We start from the raw sequence: 18,326 nt of genomic DNA, 5'->3' as shown, positions 1-18,326 counted from the left end.
TTAATTGTTGCTGGCCCTAAATTATTATTTCTGATAAAACTACACTTTCTTTCAGGTACTGGCAGGTACTGATGCTAAGTATCTGCTATGTACCAGGCACTGACTTATGCACAGACCCTCCGTCTCTGAGTTGTGCACTAGCTGTTCTGCATCTACTGGCCCCAAGACCCTCTCTCAATCCTCCCCCAGCTCTTGTCTGTTCAGGAGGGAGCGCAAATGATTAGAGAAGTGAACTTAGAAGATAAAAGGTGACTAATTCCGGGTACAAGAAGAATTTTTAAAGATGAGACAAGGAATTTAGAGGCGGGAAATACTTAATGAAGAGCAATATATTATTCAAGTTTCTTGCCTGGGAATCAGAATCTAATTCTATACCCAACATTTCCACAAGTGAGCAGTGGTGCATGACAAGAAACCTGAGTTCCTCTGGATTTGGGTTCTAAATTCTTCTAAGGCAGAGGCTCAGGATTTCTGTGCAGCCAAACCCCAGGAAACTGGCATGATGGCTTGGTCAAGGTGAAGGTCACAGTCTGCTGTCCCAGGGCGTAAGTGGCATTTACTGTCGCCCCCCCCCCAATGGTGTGCCTAGGAATCCTGGCCTCAGATACTCTCCCTCAGCTCATCTCCAGGCAGCTATACGCTAATGACAAGATATAACTCAGTTCCTTTGCACTGTGCCCACTTCTTTAATGCTGATACTCTGCTGCTAAGCTCTGGGTTTTACTTACAGCATAACTTGCAGTGTGGTTTTTGTTTTTTTTTTCCTGTTTAAAGGTAAAAATAAAAAAGCAAGTGGGAAAAATGATGAAGCCAAATAGAAACAAAAATAGGAAAAAAATAAAAAAGAAAGAAAGAAAAGAAAAGCACCGTCTTAGGAGCAGTTTAGGGATGCAGGAAAGAAATTTGGAAACTTCTTCCAGGGTTGGGGGAGTGAAGTTCATTGACTTCTGGGCTTTAGATTCAAAAGGCAGAAGCAATCCCTGGGAGCTGCTTCCTGAAAATCCCAGTAGACTGAACATCCATTGAGTTTACATCTGGCCTTTCTGCCAGAGTTCAAACATACCCCTGCTCTGTTCACTGCTGTGTGCCCCTGGGTGAGTCACTTCCTCTTCCATATTTGAAGGCTGGAGGGCACAGAACACAGGTTGCACAGTCAGAGAGCCGGGGGAGGAATCTAGCCTCTACCACTTATTGGCTGTGTGACACTGAGCGTGCTAATGCCCTCTCTGTGCTTCAGTTCTCTCAGCTGTACAATGTCACTAGCAGTGCTGACCTCACTGGATTATAAATACGGATTTAGGTAACTTCAAGTTGCAAGCTTAGCACAATACCTCTGCACAAGAGCTGTTCAGGAGATGTGTACTATCATTAGTACACATCATTATTATAATAAAGTCCAATTCAGCCAGTTTGCAAATTATCATTCATCTCCTTTTCTTTTAAAAATCTAATTATAAAAGTAAAAATATTCCATGTAGGTATTTAAGAAAATGCAGAATCACACAATAAAGAAAATATACATTACCCGACACCCCTCCTGGACACTCTGGTGAGATCTGTGGCTTGGGTCCTTACAGTCTTCATCAAGGCTCACATGAGTGAACATGCTTTCTATTATGCAGTTGGGACCTACTACCTACTCACACCCTGCTTTCCTCACTTTGTGGACCTGTCCTTTCAGGCAGCATTCTAAGAAACATGACCTGCAGGCTGGTGCCACTCTGTGCAGGGATGTGCACCTCCCTGTGGGTCAGTGCCTCCAGTCTTGCTGCAGCCTCTTTTGCCGGTTCAGGGCTGCATATCTACTTGTTAGACACAACCAGAGCTTGAACAATTGTTTTCTTTTGTTTTTGCTTTTCCTTTTATGATGAGAAAGGTGGAGAAGGTAAGAGCAGTTAGCAAGGGAAGTGGTACATGGTCCCAAAGACTCCCGAATTCAAGTCATGGTGTCCCTTCTAATCACAGCCTTGTGCAGCTGAAGAGACAAACCCCAGGAGGGGAGGAACAGCTCTCTATAGCAGTTTTCTAGGACTCACTAGTTGTGGTGGAATTTTTTATTTTTTTGGTACCAGGGATTGAACTTGGGTCCTTGTGTTTGCGAGGCAGGCGGTGGAACCACTGAGCTAAATCCCTGGTCCCTATGATGGGATTTCAAATAATTTCAAAGGCAAAGAGCCAGAAGATCTGAGTGTAAACTTTCAGGGATCAGGGATAAAAGTTCATTGCTCCAGAAATGAGCCACATCCAAGGGTCACTTTCTGGCATTGTATCACAGGTCCCCTTCTTGCTGGGGCCTCAACTCAGAGGCTGCACGGACGGGAGTGGCTCTGGCTCCAGGGCTCCTGCTGGATAAAGGCCTTTCACAAGCACAATCAGGCTTTTCCTGCCAGTCCCAGGCATTATCAGTACTCAATCCCTGTGTCCTGCACACCACCATAAACCCTTTCCTTTTTGTCCCTGCCACCCTGCCCTCCTCACAGCTGTGAAAGAAGAAACATATTCAAATGCAGTCCTGAATGGCCCTTTGGAAGTATGAGTGGCAGGTCCCGACACACCTCTCTTTCTTACAGACAGGAAATCTGTTGCAAAGATGGCTTGGTTTTCACTAAAGTGTCCTTACTGCTCCTGGTGAAAACTGACAAAGAAGAGAAGAATCAAGTTTTCAAAATTACTTGACAAAGGTAGTGTTTCACAGACTGGTAAGTAGAGACCAAATGCCAATTTAATACCATTCTAATTGTGTGACATAATGCACAAGGCTTTCCTTATTCTATTGTCCAGTAGTGATCATGGATAAATGTCTCCAATCCCTCACAGTGACACCAATAAAAGTATTAGTGTCAGGAGAATTTATGAGAGTGACAGTATTTAAGAATGTTTAAGTCTCATTATTTCAAATGCATCAGTGCACATGCGAATTACCTTTTCCAGAATACAGTGTAATATGCAGTTATATATATACAGGGTATAATACATTTGTAATCACTTGTTAGGTCTTAGACCCCAAATGACTGCAGGACATAATGACATTTTAAGTTTATATCCACTGTGTGCATTCATTCCAATACCTGGCCACCTGGCTGTCTATTTCCAAAACAAGGCATTCAAGGTTGCCATGGCCTCTGGACCAATGATATCAGAGAGGGAGCTTAAAAACTTTCCTACTTTCTACTCTGCTAAAAGTGTCAATTAAGTCTAGAAGTCTTTTGGTGGAGTTTTTTGGATCTTCACTTCTTCCTTTCCTATCTTTATTGATTTAATTTCCTTCTCTTGTCTAATTGCTATGGCTAATGTTTCCAGAACTATATTGAAGAGAAGTGGTGATAATGGGCATCCTTGTCTTGTTCCTGATTTTAATGTGAAGGTTTTCAGTTTTTGGCCATTTAATATGATGTTGGCTGTTGGTTTTTCATAGCTAGCCTTTATTAAGTTGAGATATAAACCATCAATTTCAATTTTTTGCAGGGTTTTTATCATGAATGGGTGTTGAATTTTGTCAAATGCTTTTTCTGCATCTATCATCTGACATCTGATTTAGATTATAACTTTTTCTTTCATGTGTAAATTTATTTCTTTCCTAGATTTCTTCCTTTTTTTTTCTTTCCTCAATTTTTTACATGATTAAGGTCTCTAAGGGAAACCGACCTTCTGAAAAGAACAAGTAAGACATTTTGTAATTCCAAAGTAACCTCTAAGAAAAAAAGGTTGATAAGCATCATAATCATCATAGCTTTCCTAAACCTCAGAGATGACTCTTGTGTATATAAAAAGATGTCTTATTTGTCACCATAATTGACTAAACCCCAGGAATAGCTCTTGTGTGCAAAAAATATACCCTACCTGGTACCTTCTTGCTGAAAACCTAAATCTCTCTTCATCTGCTTTACAATAAACTCTACCTATAGTTCTGCAGGACCACCTATGTATCTTGAATAAATTCTTTCATCGAAGGTATACAAAGGACCCAGGCACAGAGCCAGGGGCTGGTTTGCAGCATTAGGACCTGGCTTACCCATGACAATCACCAAGCCAGCTTCCCTTTGTAGATGAAATTATAAGGCCCAGGACAACTGTTTAATTCTGAGATTGTTTCAGCTTGAATGGCAACATTAAAACACAATGCCACAAAACCAACAAATCTATTTATAAATAAACACACATGCTGTGGCCATGAGCCCTACTGTCAGGCCCTGCCTGGGCAACCCAGCTGCAAAATTTATCAGCTGGTCAGTGACATGTAGATTTGTTCCCTTTGGGTATAGTCCACCACTCATCCTATGGGAATATGAGGAGAAAACAACTCAGAGGCCTTCAAGGAATATATTCACTTACCATGGACACTAGGTCCAAGGGCACTTGGACATGAGGGGGTCAAAGAATGTTTGAGAGCCAGGTGTGGTAGTGCATGCTTGTAATTCTAGCTTGGGAGAATGATCACACGTTTGAGGCCAGCTGGGAAACCTAGCAAACTTGTGTTGTCCCAAAATAAAAATTTAATAAAAGGGCGGGAGGTGTAACTCAGTGCTCTCTAGGTTCAGTTCTTGGTCTCACACTCACACACACACACACACACACACACACACACACAGAGGCACGAGACAGAGAGAGAGACAGAGAGAGAGACAGAGAGAGACAGAGAGAGAGAGAGAGAGGGAGAGAGAGCCACAAAAACATTTGAAAATGAAAGCTAAATAAACATGCTTCATTTAAAAAATCAAATCTTAAAAACTTACACCTTGTAAACAAAGCAATGGCAATAATTTCATTATAAGGGAACCCATTTTGATATCGTAACGGGATTTTAAAGGGATGACACAAAGGAGTAAATCTGAAAAGAGAGAAGCAAGCAACAGGCAAAGGAGAGAAAACAAGGACGTTGGTGCTTTTGTCTTAGTGAAAACTTGCTCCAAAGCTTTGCCAGCCTCCTCTGCTCTTCTTCCTACTTTTTTCCTACCTTCTGAGAAAAAAGTAAAGATAAGTGTAAGAGATGAGCAGGGGATGGAGGCAGGAAAGAGGAAATGAAGAAAGGAGAGAGAAATCTTTCCACCGACAAAGACTTTCTGCTTGATAAAAGTTTTAGTCTGTCGTCCAAACCTTCTCATAGACCTATCTGTGTACTTCCTTGCAACGTTCCCAAGAGACTTGCCAAGTCAGTTCAGCACTACTGCTCCCTCCCTGAACCCTCAATATCTGACCATCCACTACATCTGACCCCGTCTTTAACCTTCATCGTCCCCTAGGAAATGTTGCATTCTTCTGGCCCATGTTACAGGAGAACCCAGTGAGGTCAGTTTAGCCTCAATTTCTCTTGCTCCTGATGTTCCCTCTTACCAATTTTCCATCCACTGACCCCTACTCTTTGCTTGTTGGCTGCAAATTCCCACTTGCTCAGGCTGTATTCTAAGTTGAGTGCAATCTCTCTCCTCTGTAACAGCGAAATGCCATTGCAGTGGTCCTACACCACTGAAATAATTCAACAGCACAGATATTTAGTGTGCTGCACACTGTCCCTGAGAAACCTTAACTCTTTTTCTCAACCTTTTAATACAGATATTTACTTATTCATTCAATGAGCTAAGTGCCTATTGCAAGCCCAACAAGAGGGAGGGACATAAGAGAGCACAAAACATCAAATGTAGACCCCAGGCCAAAAACCCCCCAAACCAAAAAACCCCAACCAACCAATCACCCACCCACCCAAACCAACAAACCAACAGAAAATTGAAGGCAGGTCACTGCCCAAAAGGAGGGTTTTTAAAGTATGTATTGAAGCCAGTGGAGGGTAGGAGGAGGTGACTTCTGGGGGAAGAGACTTCAGGGTAGAAAGAAGAAGGAAGAGCTCTGAGAATGGAGGTTCCCAGGAGAGGGCAGGGGCCCCACCATTTAGGGTCGAGTGGGCCATAGTGAAGAGTGGGTGGGAAGTCCCTGAGAAGCAAAGAGAGGAGGAGGAACAAGATCTCATGTACGTGCAACAAGGACCCCGATTGCTGGTGACGAATGAAGGGCAGGGTTATTTGGGCAGATTGTTATATGGTGATGCTATGAACTTCTCACTGCATCATAGCAAAAGGACTTGTGGTGTAAGGTTGTGCATTACAGGAGATTCTGAGTCTGATCTCTTGTAAGGGACTTTCTCACCCGTGTAATTAGAAGCAATCTGTACCTTTCCCCACAGAAGAATTAATCTGTGAGTGATGATTAGGGTACAGAGAATGTTCTTTCTCTTTTTTACCAGTTTCTATTTTTTATAAGTGTGTGTTTCCTCTGCCTAATAATTACATTCCTTAGAGGAATTTGGTACATGTAAACTTTTTCATCCCCTTCCCTTCCCTTCTCCACCTCTTGAAAAAGATCTATCTTCCTGTTTCTATTATTCATCTTTTATTTTGCTCTTTATATTTTGGGTTTATCATTTAATAAACCATGCAACATTTCAGCTTGTGTGACTGATTTATTTCACTTAACATTATGGTCTCAGGTGCATCCATTTTTCCGAGTTTATTCTTCTTTGTAGTAAAGTGTGCTCTTTTGTATATAAATTCCACATTTTCTCTATCCATTCATCGGTTGTTGGACAGAGGCCACTTCTAAGATTTAGTAATTAGAAATTGTGCTGCTATAAACATGGCTACGGCTATGTATATATCACTTTACTATGACATCTTTATCTCCTTTGGGAAGAAATCCAGAAGGGGGAGAACTAGATCAAATACGATTTCTATTTTCACTTTTTCAAGGATTTTCCATACTGCTCTCCATAATGGTTATACTAGTTTTCATTCTCACCAACGATGTACAAAGGTTCTTTTTCCCTTGCAGCCTCACCAGCACTTGTTACATTTTGGTTTCTTGACACTAGCCTTTCTTACTACTGTTCTAATTTTCAGTTTTTCTAATGGCCAAAGAAGCTGAACATTTTTTCATGTATTTATTGGCCATTTGTACTTTTTCTGAGAAGCGTCTGTTCATTTCAGTTGTTCATTTTTTTACTGGGTCTTTTATTTTAGAGGGCTACTTTTTTTGATATCTTTATATTCTGTCTGAGGAGTAGCTGGCAATTTTTTTCCATTATGTAAGTTGTCTCTTCACTCTGTTGGTTATTCTCTTTGCTGTGCATAAGCTTTTTCATTTAATATAGTTTAATTTTTATTTATTTATTTTTTTGTGGTACTGAGGATTGAACTCAGGACCTTGTGCTTGCAAGGTAGGTGCTGGAACAGCTTTTTAATTTTATGTGATTCCATTTATTGATCCCTGATATTATTTCTCACGCAACGGGGTTATGTTCTGAAAGTTCTTGCCTATGTCTATGTCTTTAAGAGTTTTACCTATTTTATCTTCCAGCAGATAATGTGTTTGTTTGAACATTTAGACATTTGATCTATTTTTAATTTCAGTTTAGTGTATGATGAGAGATACGGATCTAGCTTTGATTTTCTGAGTGTGGATAGCCAGTTTTCCCAGCACCATTTATTAAAGAGGCTATCTTTCCTTCAGTGTATGTTTCTGGTCCCTTTGTGAAAGATCAGTTAACTGAATGTGACTGGAGTTGTTTCTGCATCCTGTATTCTGTTCCACTGATCCACATGTCTCTTTTTGTCCTAGTAACATGCTGTTTTTTATCCCTATAGCTTTGTAATATAATTTGAAATCCAGGATTGTGTTGCTTTGCTCCTGTTACTCAAGTTTGCTTTGGCTATTTTTGAACTCTTCTGATTCCATATGAATTTAGGATTGTTTAGAGAATATTATCTTTCCCAACAACTTTTCGCTCAGTAATTTAAGCTTCCATGGATAAGTTCCTGCCTAGAACAATTACACATTGGAAGTTACAAAATAAATTGGAAATGATTTTGAATGGCTGTCTAATATGCCATTTTGTGAATTATATAATTACTTCTGCACTTAAATGTTTAGAGGATTTAGTTTCTTTCTGTTTTGGTTGCTATTATAAGTAATGTTTCTATTAATATTCTGTAGCTATATATTTATAGACATCTACAATTAGGTACTCAAAGAAAAACGTTTTGAAATGATCCTGGGTCATATTGATTTTCTAGAGGATTTGGTCTATATCGACAAATGGTGTCTTAGGGAATTATAATAATTTTTCCACTAAGTAAGAGTTATAAGAGCCTGATTCCTCACAGTTTAGTCAAACTTCAGAATGTATCATTAACAAACTAATAAATGAAAATTGTTTCTCATTATAGGCTGAGCATCCCTTAACTGAAATGCTGGGAGCAGAGTTTCAGAGTTTAGATTTTGCAGATTTTGAAATATTTACATATACTTTACTGGTTGTGTATCCCTAATTAAAAAATATGAAATCCAAAATAACCCAATATCTGAAAATTTTGAACACTGACTTGAGGCTTGAGATGTTTTGGACTTTGGAACATTTTAGGTTTCAGATTTTTGGGTTATAGAATTTCAACCTGTGGTTTACTCAGTTGCATTTGCTCAACTGTAGTAAGGCCAAAATGTTTGTTCTTCCTCTTGACCATATGCTGTGCCAGTCCTTCTACTCACCCTTTATGTATTGACCTGTAAGAGCTCTTTATACACTAAGGACATTAATTCTTTATCTTAAATACATTAATTCTTTATCTTAAATACATATTGTAAATATTTTCTTAGGTTGAGAAAAAGACATTTACAAAAGCAAATTGAAATTTGCATGGTTATTCATATTTTCACAATTAACTTGTTCCTCTATGAGACAGATAGAAAAACCATGAGGGAGGTAATGAAAAATATTAACAAATTTAGAACTACTTTGAATTTTAGCATCCTCAAGGAAAAAGAACTCCACGATAAAATATTAAATTTTATTATTGGCATTATCAAATTCTTTTTTGATCTTCACTATTTATGTGTTAGTTACATGTAGCTGGTTTTGCTATACACAAATGTATGCTGTTAATTTATGATTTCATATTTACTTTTTCATAATCACCATAGACATAATTTTTAATTAACATGATATAATGCAATTTTAATTAATAGTATAGTACAATACACTTAATTTTCACTAGTATAAAGAGCATTGTTGTGCACACCATTGTATAAATTCTTTCTGGTTTCTTCATGGTTAAATTCTTAAACTAAAAACAAAAACAACCTAGCTGTGGGTGGTGACAAAAGCTTGCAATCCCAGCTCTCTGGGAAGCTGAGGCAGGAAGATCACAAGATAGAACCTAGCATGGACAACTTAGTAATTTAATGAGCCTGTCTCAAAATTTAAAAATGAAAAAAAAAAAAAAAGAGGGGGGCTAGGGATGTAGTTCAGTGCAAAGGCCCTGGGCTTAAGCTGCAGGATCACACACACCAACAAACCAAAAAACCTCAACCCCATTACCATGGGAACACGGTACTACACACGGGCTCATTGTTTTCTGTCAGAGAACTCTCCTCAGGAAGACCTGCTCATCATTTGTTACGCCCGGATATTTGTGTGTCACAGCAACATTTAAACGATACTATCTCCCCACATCTCTCATAACGTGGGTTTTGACAAGTTTATTTTTCCCGTCTATTCATTCTGTAGCATTTTACTTGAAATTATTATAAATTGCACTTTCAGTGCAAGTCTGTTAAAGATCCATGTGATAATTTCATGTGTTTCCTTCACTAATTATTTCCTTCTGATGATTGTGAATTTGACTTTCTGAGGTCAAATTCAGCAAAGAAACTCCACCATATGTTCCCATTCTTTCTCTATAGTTTATCCCCCACTAGGGAACATTTGGCCATGCCTTGGGACATCTTTACGGCCACCATTGGTGTTACTGGCATGTAGTAGGTGGAGGCCATCTACCTTGCTCAGCATCCTAAAACACCAATGACAGTCTTCTCACAAGGATGATCTGGTCCCAAATGTCAGCGAGTCAAGGTTGATAGTCCTACCTGTAAACAAAACGTCTGCCCTCTCAGCGTTCTTCCTCAACCCAAACCCAGCTATGAAGCTAACAGCCTCCAACGGGCAGCACAAATGGACAGGACTCAACTCAGTCTTGTGTAGTCAGAGAAGCTTCAGCCAGAGATTTATATTTCACTGTGGCATTTCACAGGGGACCAAACTGGGTTAAACCTAGACCCAGGGGACTGAGGCCAAGTTATCATTACTGTCCTTCAAGTGACACACTGGAATTTGACTTCTTAATGCCTCATCAGCTGTGCGCTTTGGCATAGTCTCCCTCGTGAGGTGTCGAGCAAGATGAAAAGTCACTGAGAGGAATCAGAAAGCCTGCACCCAGCAGCAGGATTCAGAGGGGAAGTGAGGGAGACATCAGCAGGCTGTTGAGGTGGAGGATAGAGCTGCCAGGGAGTAGGGGAGAGACACAGCTGGGCCAGGCTGGTTTGAAATCAGACTCTGATGCTGCCACAGAGAAAACACGGAAAACTCTCTGCTCCAGTACATCCAATGAGTTTATGCTTCACACGGACAGAAAAAAACAGATCTTACCGGGGGTGCTAATGGAGGGGGCGGGGGAGGAGCCCCCAGAGGGGGAGGAGGTGGAGGCAAAGGAGGTGGTGGTGGCGGCGGCACCGGCATGTGTCACAGTGTTGGTGTCCTCTTGCTAATAAATGGTCCCAAGAGAGTCGTTTCCACTCTGAAAAAAGAAGAAGAGAGAGTTTTAAATTTGCCTGTCTTTATTCACTCACAGGAAACACATGGTTTGCAGACATACATACTGCAGATAGGGTCCTTCTTGCACTTGTTCATTAGTTCACTCATTCACTCGCTCACAGGATGTTCACGGTGAAGCTGGTCTAGGGCTAAGTATTGGAGACAGATAAAAGTAGCCAGATTCTAGCGAAACTTAGGTGATAAAGCTGATAGAATTTAGCTATTTGTGTCTTAGTATAAATAGGATGTGTAAATCGCCGCACCTTATCGTACAATGAGTTTTGCAGATAACTGAATTCTGTATCATTATCCTTGAACCTGTAGTTTTATTATTTTCAATGTGTTCTGCATAGACACCCACCCATCTTCTAGACCAGAAGAGAAGAAACGGAATGAAATTTAACCTTTTCTGATTGTCACAGACTCAGCATTACTCATGATGCTAGCCTTGGGTGAGGCTCACAGGGGTATTAGTCATTTTTCTGCCCCCTTCTCTCCTGTCAACTCTGACTTTTCTTATTGTCTCTGTGTCGTGGTTTCTGCACAGGCCTCTGGGTAGGTCATGTCATCTCTCATCTGCACAGTCTATCTGGTATTTTCTCTAGAGGTCTTTTGGGCAAGATTCAGCAAATTTGGCTTTGTTTCAGGGAGTTAATATTGTGGGATTTTTGAATTCCAGGTAAATGTGGTAACTCTCTGCCGAACATGTGTTGTGCTTGTGTGCATGTGTGTGCATGTGCGTGTGTATGGTTGCTGATGTGTGTCTTAGGACCTGTATCAGGATACATTGGAAGAACTGAAAATCTGTATTAAAGAAAGTCCACAAGAATCAGGAAAACCCACACGGGACCCTAAAAACAATTTAAGTAGAGGCTGCAATAAACATCAGATGTAAGCAGGAGTGACTTTGTGTTTCTGTTGTCTCTGGAGGGCCGGACAAGACTTATCCCGCTGTCCCGCCTCAGAGGGACAATGACATTTGTGTTCTTTCATGAAATACTGTTACCTCTACAGAAGTAGAAAAACAGTATTATGCATCATAATTCTTTATTCTTAATATATTCCACTGGAATTTGCTTACATGTTATTTCTTTTACATTTTTACATTGTGGCAATCATGTGACAAAATAACACATTAATTTTTATAGCAATGCTCTTCTAAGGTCAGTAGCAATAGCCCACGTTTATAGGCAAGCAAAAGGCCACGCAGAGACACGAGGTTTTTGACCAGTCTTACACACTTAGTAACTGGTAGCTCTGGTTGGAACCCAGGCTTAAAGGCTCAAAGTCAAGAGTTTTTCCAATGTGATTTTAATTGTTGTGGCAAAACATTTAACTATTTAAAGTATACCATTCAGTTGTACCAAGTGCATTTATAATGTTATGCAACCACAACCACTACCCACTCCCAGGAACTTTTCATCAACCCAAACAGAAACTACAATAACTACAATGTCCCCATCCTCAAGCACCTGGTAATCTCTATTCTAGTTTCTGTACCTATTAATTTGTCTGTTCTACATAATTTACTTATGTATAGGGAACCACCCAATCAATATTTGGCTGAGCCTGCCTTAGTTCATGTCACACATTTTCTGTGTATTCACATCGTAGCATGTACTAATTTCTGATTTTTTCCTTTATGTGTTAATACCTCATTTTATTTAGCCATCTGCTCATGGATACTTGGGTTGCTTCCAGTTTTTGGGTATTGTGAAAAATGCTGCTATGAACACCGGGGTACAAATGTCTCTTTTAGACCTTGATTTCAAATTCCTTTCTTTTCTTTTTTTTTCTCCCCCCACCCTCTTTCTTTCATTCTCTCATACTTTCTTTCATGGTCATTTTCTTTCATTTGTGGTAATGGGGATTGAAAGCAACGTTTTCAAACTGAGCTACATTCCCAGCTTTGTTAATTTATTTTGATAGTGGGCCTTACTAAGTTGCCCAGACTAAGCTTGAACTGATGATCCTTCTGCCTCAGTCTCTCTGAATAGTGGGATTAGAGGCATGTGCCACTACAGCCACCTTGAATTTTTGGGGGTCTATGCTCAGGTATTGCAGAGCTGGAGCCTATGGTACTAGCCTCTTTTCAGTAGTATTAAGAATTTTCTAAAATTGCCAGTGGTATAAAATATACATGTCAGAGCAACATATTTGGGAAAAGAGTCTATTACAATTTTTCTAAGAGTTCCATGGATCTATGTGAGCGGGTCATTGAACAAGACCTTACTTTTCTTATAAAGTATCCCCCTGAAAAAAAGAAGCCTTAAAATCACTGCTATTGCCTCTTTCTCTGATATTAAGACAAGAGCAGAAAGAAAGAAAAATACTCTTCAGAGCCTTCAGCATAAAACCACAGAAAAATCAAGCAGTTATTTCAGAGTTTAGTAGATGCTGCTCCCAGTAGTGTCAATGTTATTTTATTCACAATCTAATATATAAGATGACATGAGGTCCAACACAGCTAGCATCCTGAATGCTAAAACAAATTTGGATACGAGTCCACAGTTTAACTGGAACAAGCATAAATTAGCAGCTATTTGTATTTTGACACTTTCTTTCATAGAAGGTATGGGGCATATTCTTTATATAATCTTGTATGAGGTGACAAAAATATTTTCAGTCAAAAATTTACAGCAGGGCTGGCTGAAGTATTAATAGAACAAGAGAATACAGAGTGGTGTCATTATGTAAGGACCTCATCTTTTAACGGTGACACATGAGAGGAAACAGTCTCACTTTCCCGGATGAAGAGTTGGAAAGGGTTTGGAAGAGTAACTTAAAAAAACTGAAATGCTACTCACCTAAGAGTTTTACCATTTACCTAAGGAAAAATGACTGTAGGAAAATACCTTTAAGAAAATTTTGGCAGGGTTATTCATGAGATCCTCAGCATGCAGTTTGATTTTACTTCCCAGTATTCCCTTGCAAGAAGGTGTAAGGATGTGACTGAGCTCTGGCCAATAGAATGAAGGCAGAAATGATATGCTCTTCTTCTGGGCTGGCTCAAAGAGAACTTCTACCCATGATTCCTCTATTTCACTGTCCATTGGCTGGAAAGCAATAGTCCTATGTTCTGTCAAAACTACATGATGAAAGGAATACGGGTTTCTGACACATCTTTTGTAATTTCACTTGCCAAACACTTGAGACTTTATATACATAAAAAATACATTTCTGCTGTGCTAAGCAATGGAGATTTTAGAGTTAATTTGCTATAGCCAAAAATGCTTACCATATTTAATACAGGAACTAAACAAAGTACAGTCAATTATTATTAGTTATTATAGCTATATTCTATAAAATTGTCATGTCAGGGTTAATTTTATGTGTCAACTTGAATGGACTGAAGGATTCCACATGCTCCCACAATGGCTGCCAGGTACTCCCTCCTGCATAAAATAAAATAAAATTCTAGGTAGCTGGTGGAAACTTATTTCTGAGTATATCTGTGAAGCTGTTTCTGAAGGGGGTTAGCATTTGAATCTGGAGACTAATGATAGATCTCTCTCACGAATGTTGGTGGGTATTACTCCATTTGTAGTGGGCATGAACAGAATAACAGATTTCCTGGCCAACAGCACTGTGACCCACGTATGGTCAAAGGTTGTCTAACACACATATTTTCTACTCACACATAGGGCTTTCTTTGGCTGAGAAACAAAGCAATGCTGCAGTACTAGGCCAGAGGGTCCCTTGAGCAGCAAAAGCACAAACATTCAAAATAGGAGGTACTAAATAAGCTGTGAGAAGGGACACTTCTTTCTGGTATGAGAGCTGAAAAAAAGCAGGCAGTTTTTGTCTGCTAGTTCCACCTCAACTGGGAATGTGCATGGTGGGTGACAGTTTTATTTTTTACCACTTTCTGAATGTCTATGAATGACCACAACACCACCAAGAATATTGATTTTGGAGTTACACATACATTTTAGCAAGTAGGAAAGTTTGCAAATACAGAAACCAAGTAATGAGGATCAGCTGTGTAACTTTTTGGAAGTCCAGTATATGCTCAGCAGACAATTAGGGACTTTTAATGCATTGTTTTGTTTAATACTCTCATCAGTCTTATGGGTGGATGCTGGTATTTCCATGCAACAGACAACCAAATTGTGTCTCAGCTTATGCAGTTTCTACTAAATTTCAGAGACAGCATCAAAGCTAAGTTGAAAGCCCTGGCCTTTCTGATCCAAAACCTAATTTCTCTTGCACTTCATTGCTTTATCAAATGGGTACAATTCAGGTTGTAATACTTCTCTGCTTCCATTTTGCAAAGATCTAAAAGTATTTTTGAAACTGTGAATTGAAAGGGATCCCACAAAGGTGAGAACAATCCTTCCACTTCCTTCCCCCTGTGTGCTCCTGTCCTCCATCTAGTTTTCTCCGAGGAATCTGAGAATGATTAGGTACCACTGGGATCTGCCTCACTGCAATCACCGCGAGAGTGCTTTTTCAAAGTCTGGGACTAAGGGATATTTTTATATGTGGAACTTGATGGCTGTAAAGGCTTTTTCTTGACAGATATAATAATTAAGCAATTATCTAGAGAAGTATTTGTTAAAATCTGACAGTTGAGAATACAGAGCTCTAGGAAGTCACAGGCTGTACCATGAGCTCTTTGATCCTTTGTATTCTCTGGCGACCCACTTAAAAATGCTATTTTATTCTGAACTATATTTCAAATGTTTAAGAGTTTTTTAAAAATCCAGTCTCTCAAAAGCTTTTATACTGCCTCCTGACTTGTGAAAGAGCTGAGAAGCAGCATTGAAATGCACTTTAGGTATTCAAACGCCACCAGAGAGAGGGATAAGGGAAAGAGAACCAACGGGGTGCTTCCGTAGGAGATGCTGAATTCAGAGCCCGTGCTGCCCTTAGAATCAGACAGAGCTGAGTGACTCTTCTGCCCTTCACTCTGATGCACAATCTTGGTCAACCCACTTAACCTCAGTGGGTCTCATTTTCTTTATTTGAAAAATAGGAGCTAGACTGCATCATTCTTGGTTTACTGTTAGCCTTAAGTAAAGACCACAATACTGACTGACACATAGCAGACACGTGGTGCAGGAAGCTCTTTTAGTGTCACCTCCACAAATAACTATGATAAATGGAGGAGTAGGGTAAATGCCCCAAGAAAAGTAGGGACTGGTGAGGAATGCCATCATCATTTCAATCTTGAGGGAAAGGCACAACAAATAAACACTGGGTAGAGCGACTGCATTTTCAATAGGCCAGCAGGTGGGTGTGGGGTCTGTTTTAGTTATCAGGGGTGAGATAATACAAGGAGAGACCGGAGTGGGAGAATGAATGCTGCCTGAGGGGCTCTGCACGTGCTGGAGAAAAGGGGAGAAGGCTGAGAACACTCCGGGGTTTAAATGACGCTCAGCGATTCCCCAAGTTCTCCTTCCTCGGGTAGGGACAGACATGAGTCTTGGCTGTGGTCACTAACATCGCTTAGACACTTTCTTGTGCTTGAGGAATTCCTCACAGTATAAGCCAGCCAGAGGTCAGGAGCTCTTTTTCCCTACAACTCTTGCAGGGAGAAAACAGGCTTCGACCCTTAACTCAGATGGGGTAGATAACGGATGAAACCGTGCAGTGGGAACAAGGCTAAGAGCAGAGAGGTCCCTTTGCAGCTCTGGCTCACTGACACTTCACGGGAGTGTAAGCCCAGTATTGGCCAGAACCTCCCTATCCCCACAAAGGTGCATATCTAGGCTTTTGCATGAAACCCAATTTTAATACAATTATGGTAAGTATAGTCGTCCTTAGGTATCCATGGGGTTGGGCTCCAGGACACTTTCAGATTGATCAAAATCCTCAGATGTTCAATCCTTTTCATAAAATGGCATAGTAATTTCAGATAACCTACACCATTCTCCCTTATACTCTAAGTCAGAGCTTTCAATGACAAAAACGGCCTGCCTGCTGTAGCCCACCACCACTGCTCTAAGTCATCTTTAGCTTACTTAGAATACCTAATATAATGTGCCACACTTACATAGTTATCTCACTGTATTGTTTAGGAATGAAGGACAAGAGAAAAAAGCCTGTATTTATATATTTAGTACAGATGTACTTTTTTCCCCCCAAAGTATTTTAATCCATATTTGGTTAAATCAGTGGACAGAGAACCCATGGATACGAAGGCTCACTGTAACTTGAAAAGTATCTTTTAAAGTCCAGTGGATCAAAAGAATAGATTGCCACAGTTTGACCTCTTTAACAGGAGCCATTCTGGTTTGACGGGCAAGGCACCCCTTTGATGTAGGAAATGAACTCTCCTTCTGGCCACCCTCCGATACCCTTCTTTCCCTTCCTCCTCTGCCCAGCAATACATGTGGACTGGGTTTCCTAGCTTCCTCATATAAAGAGTAATATTCTCTATATCAACTGAGCTTTGACTCAGAAAGAAATATCGCATGGTGAACAATTTTACTCTCATCAAAACGTTTATGAATTTCCCCCCATCCCAAGGGTAGCTTGTCAGATTACAGCTGTTCACAAAGAGAACATGTGCTTATTAAAAAAAAAAACCCGTATAAACAAGAAGGGCTGCAGCTACTATTTGACAAAAGCATTTTTGGTTGGGTCTAAAAATACATTTGAACTAAGATTCCCTGTGTATTTTAACTTTTTATGTGTTGGTATGGTGCCTCTAAGTTCCTTGTTTTGGCATCTATGAAATCGGGGAAAAGAACAGAGGTCCCACCTCTGAACTAAGGGAGGCAAATGCACCCCGTGAGGCAGTCCTTAGCTCACAAGTCTCAGCAGGGTCCTGCCACATCTAAAGATCAGGCATTTGCACTAAACTATCAAAGGTGCCCTGCAGCCAGGAAAGCACAACCCTGAACTCTTGAGCCATGTGCAAACGAAGTCCACATTCTCAAAATACATGTGGTAAGGCTCCCAAAACGATAAATACAATAATAATAATTTTTAAACCTTTTCTCCAGGTGATAGCGGAAACTGTCGTGGAGCCCTCACTCTCTGCTGTCATTTTCTCTCGTGATTTAGTGAGGAGACCTTCAGTCACAGCCTGCCATTCCTCCCATGGTCACGTGGAGATGGTCGCTCTCACTGTCCTCCACGGTGTAAGAACTTGGAAGTCCACAGCCTCTGATGGGAGGTTGGGTATGTTGGCTTGAATGAGGTGGGAACAAGGTAGAGGAAACAAAAGTCCCTGAGCATTCCTGTCTTAAATAATAGTGAAACAATTTGGTTCTGACACAGCTCTTACTATGGGATATACACTGTTCTGAGAGCTTTTTGCACAGTAATTCATTTAAACACCACAACATCTAATGAAATAGACATGATGGTTATCTGCATTCTTCAGAGGAGGAAATTGACACACAGGCTAAGAAACTTACCCTAAGTCACACAATTAGTGGAAGAGCTGGTATTAAACCCCGAGGTCTAGCTCCAGATGCCAGTCACGTAAGCACCATGCCAAAGTAACTCTTTTATATACAAACAACTTTTATAGTTTTTATATATAGCCACATGCTATCTGAACTTATATTCATTTATTATAAATCAACCCATGGTTTTAAAGTAAATAACTTTATTTTGAAAAATAATACCTGACTTTAATTCTTTACTATAACAGTAAATCACCACCACTTGCCATAAATGGAAAATAATAATAAACACAGTAATTATCCAAATAAAAATGTTTATTGTTTAATCTGCC

At 40.0% G+C, this 18,326-nt stretch overlaps 1 protein-coding gene across 1 annotated transcript in view; it reads right to left on the bottom strand.

Annotated features, from left to right (window-relative positions):
- The window catches only part of Wipf3 (WAS/WASL interacting protein family member 3), a 65,082-nt gene extending 47,366 nt beyond the window's left edge, over window positions 1-17,716 (bottom strand). Inside the window, exons 1-2 of the mRNA XM_010628364.3 lie at window positions 17,576-17,716; window positions 10,469-10,616 (exon numbers count right to left, since the gene is read on the bottom strand). Coding sequence (XP_010626666.1) covers window positions 10,469-10,558 — 90 coding nt within the window. The 5' untranslated portion in view covers window positions 10,559-10,616; window positions 17,576-17,716. The remainder of the gene's footprint in view (window positions 1-10,468; window positions 10,617-17,575) is intronic.
- Window positions 17,717-18,326: the final 610 nt, after the last annotated feature.

This window comes from Fukomys damarensis, unplaced genomic scaffold, assembly GCF_012274545.1.
Source record: "Fukomys damarensis isolate Sample0158 unplaced genomic scaffold, DMR_v1.0_HiC HiC_scaffold_4, whole genome shotgun sequence".
Taxonomy (NCBI): Eukaryota; Metazoa; Chordata; class Mammalia; order Rodentia; family Bathyergidae; genus Fukomys; species Fukomys damarensis.
Note: the sequence above shows the minus strand (reverse complement) of the source record. Positions and strands in the feature narration are given on the sequence as shown.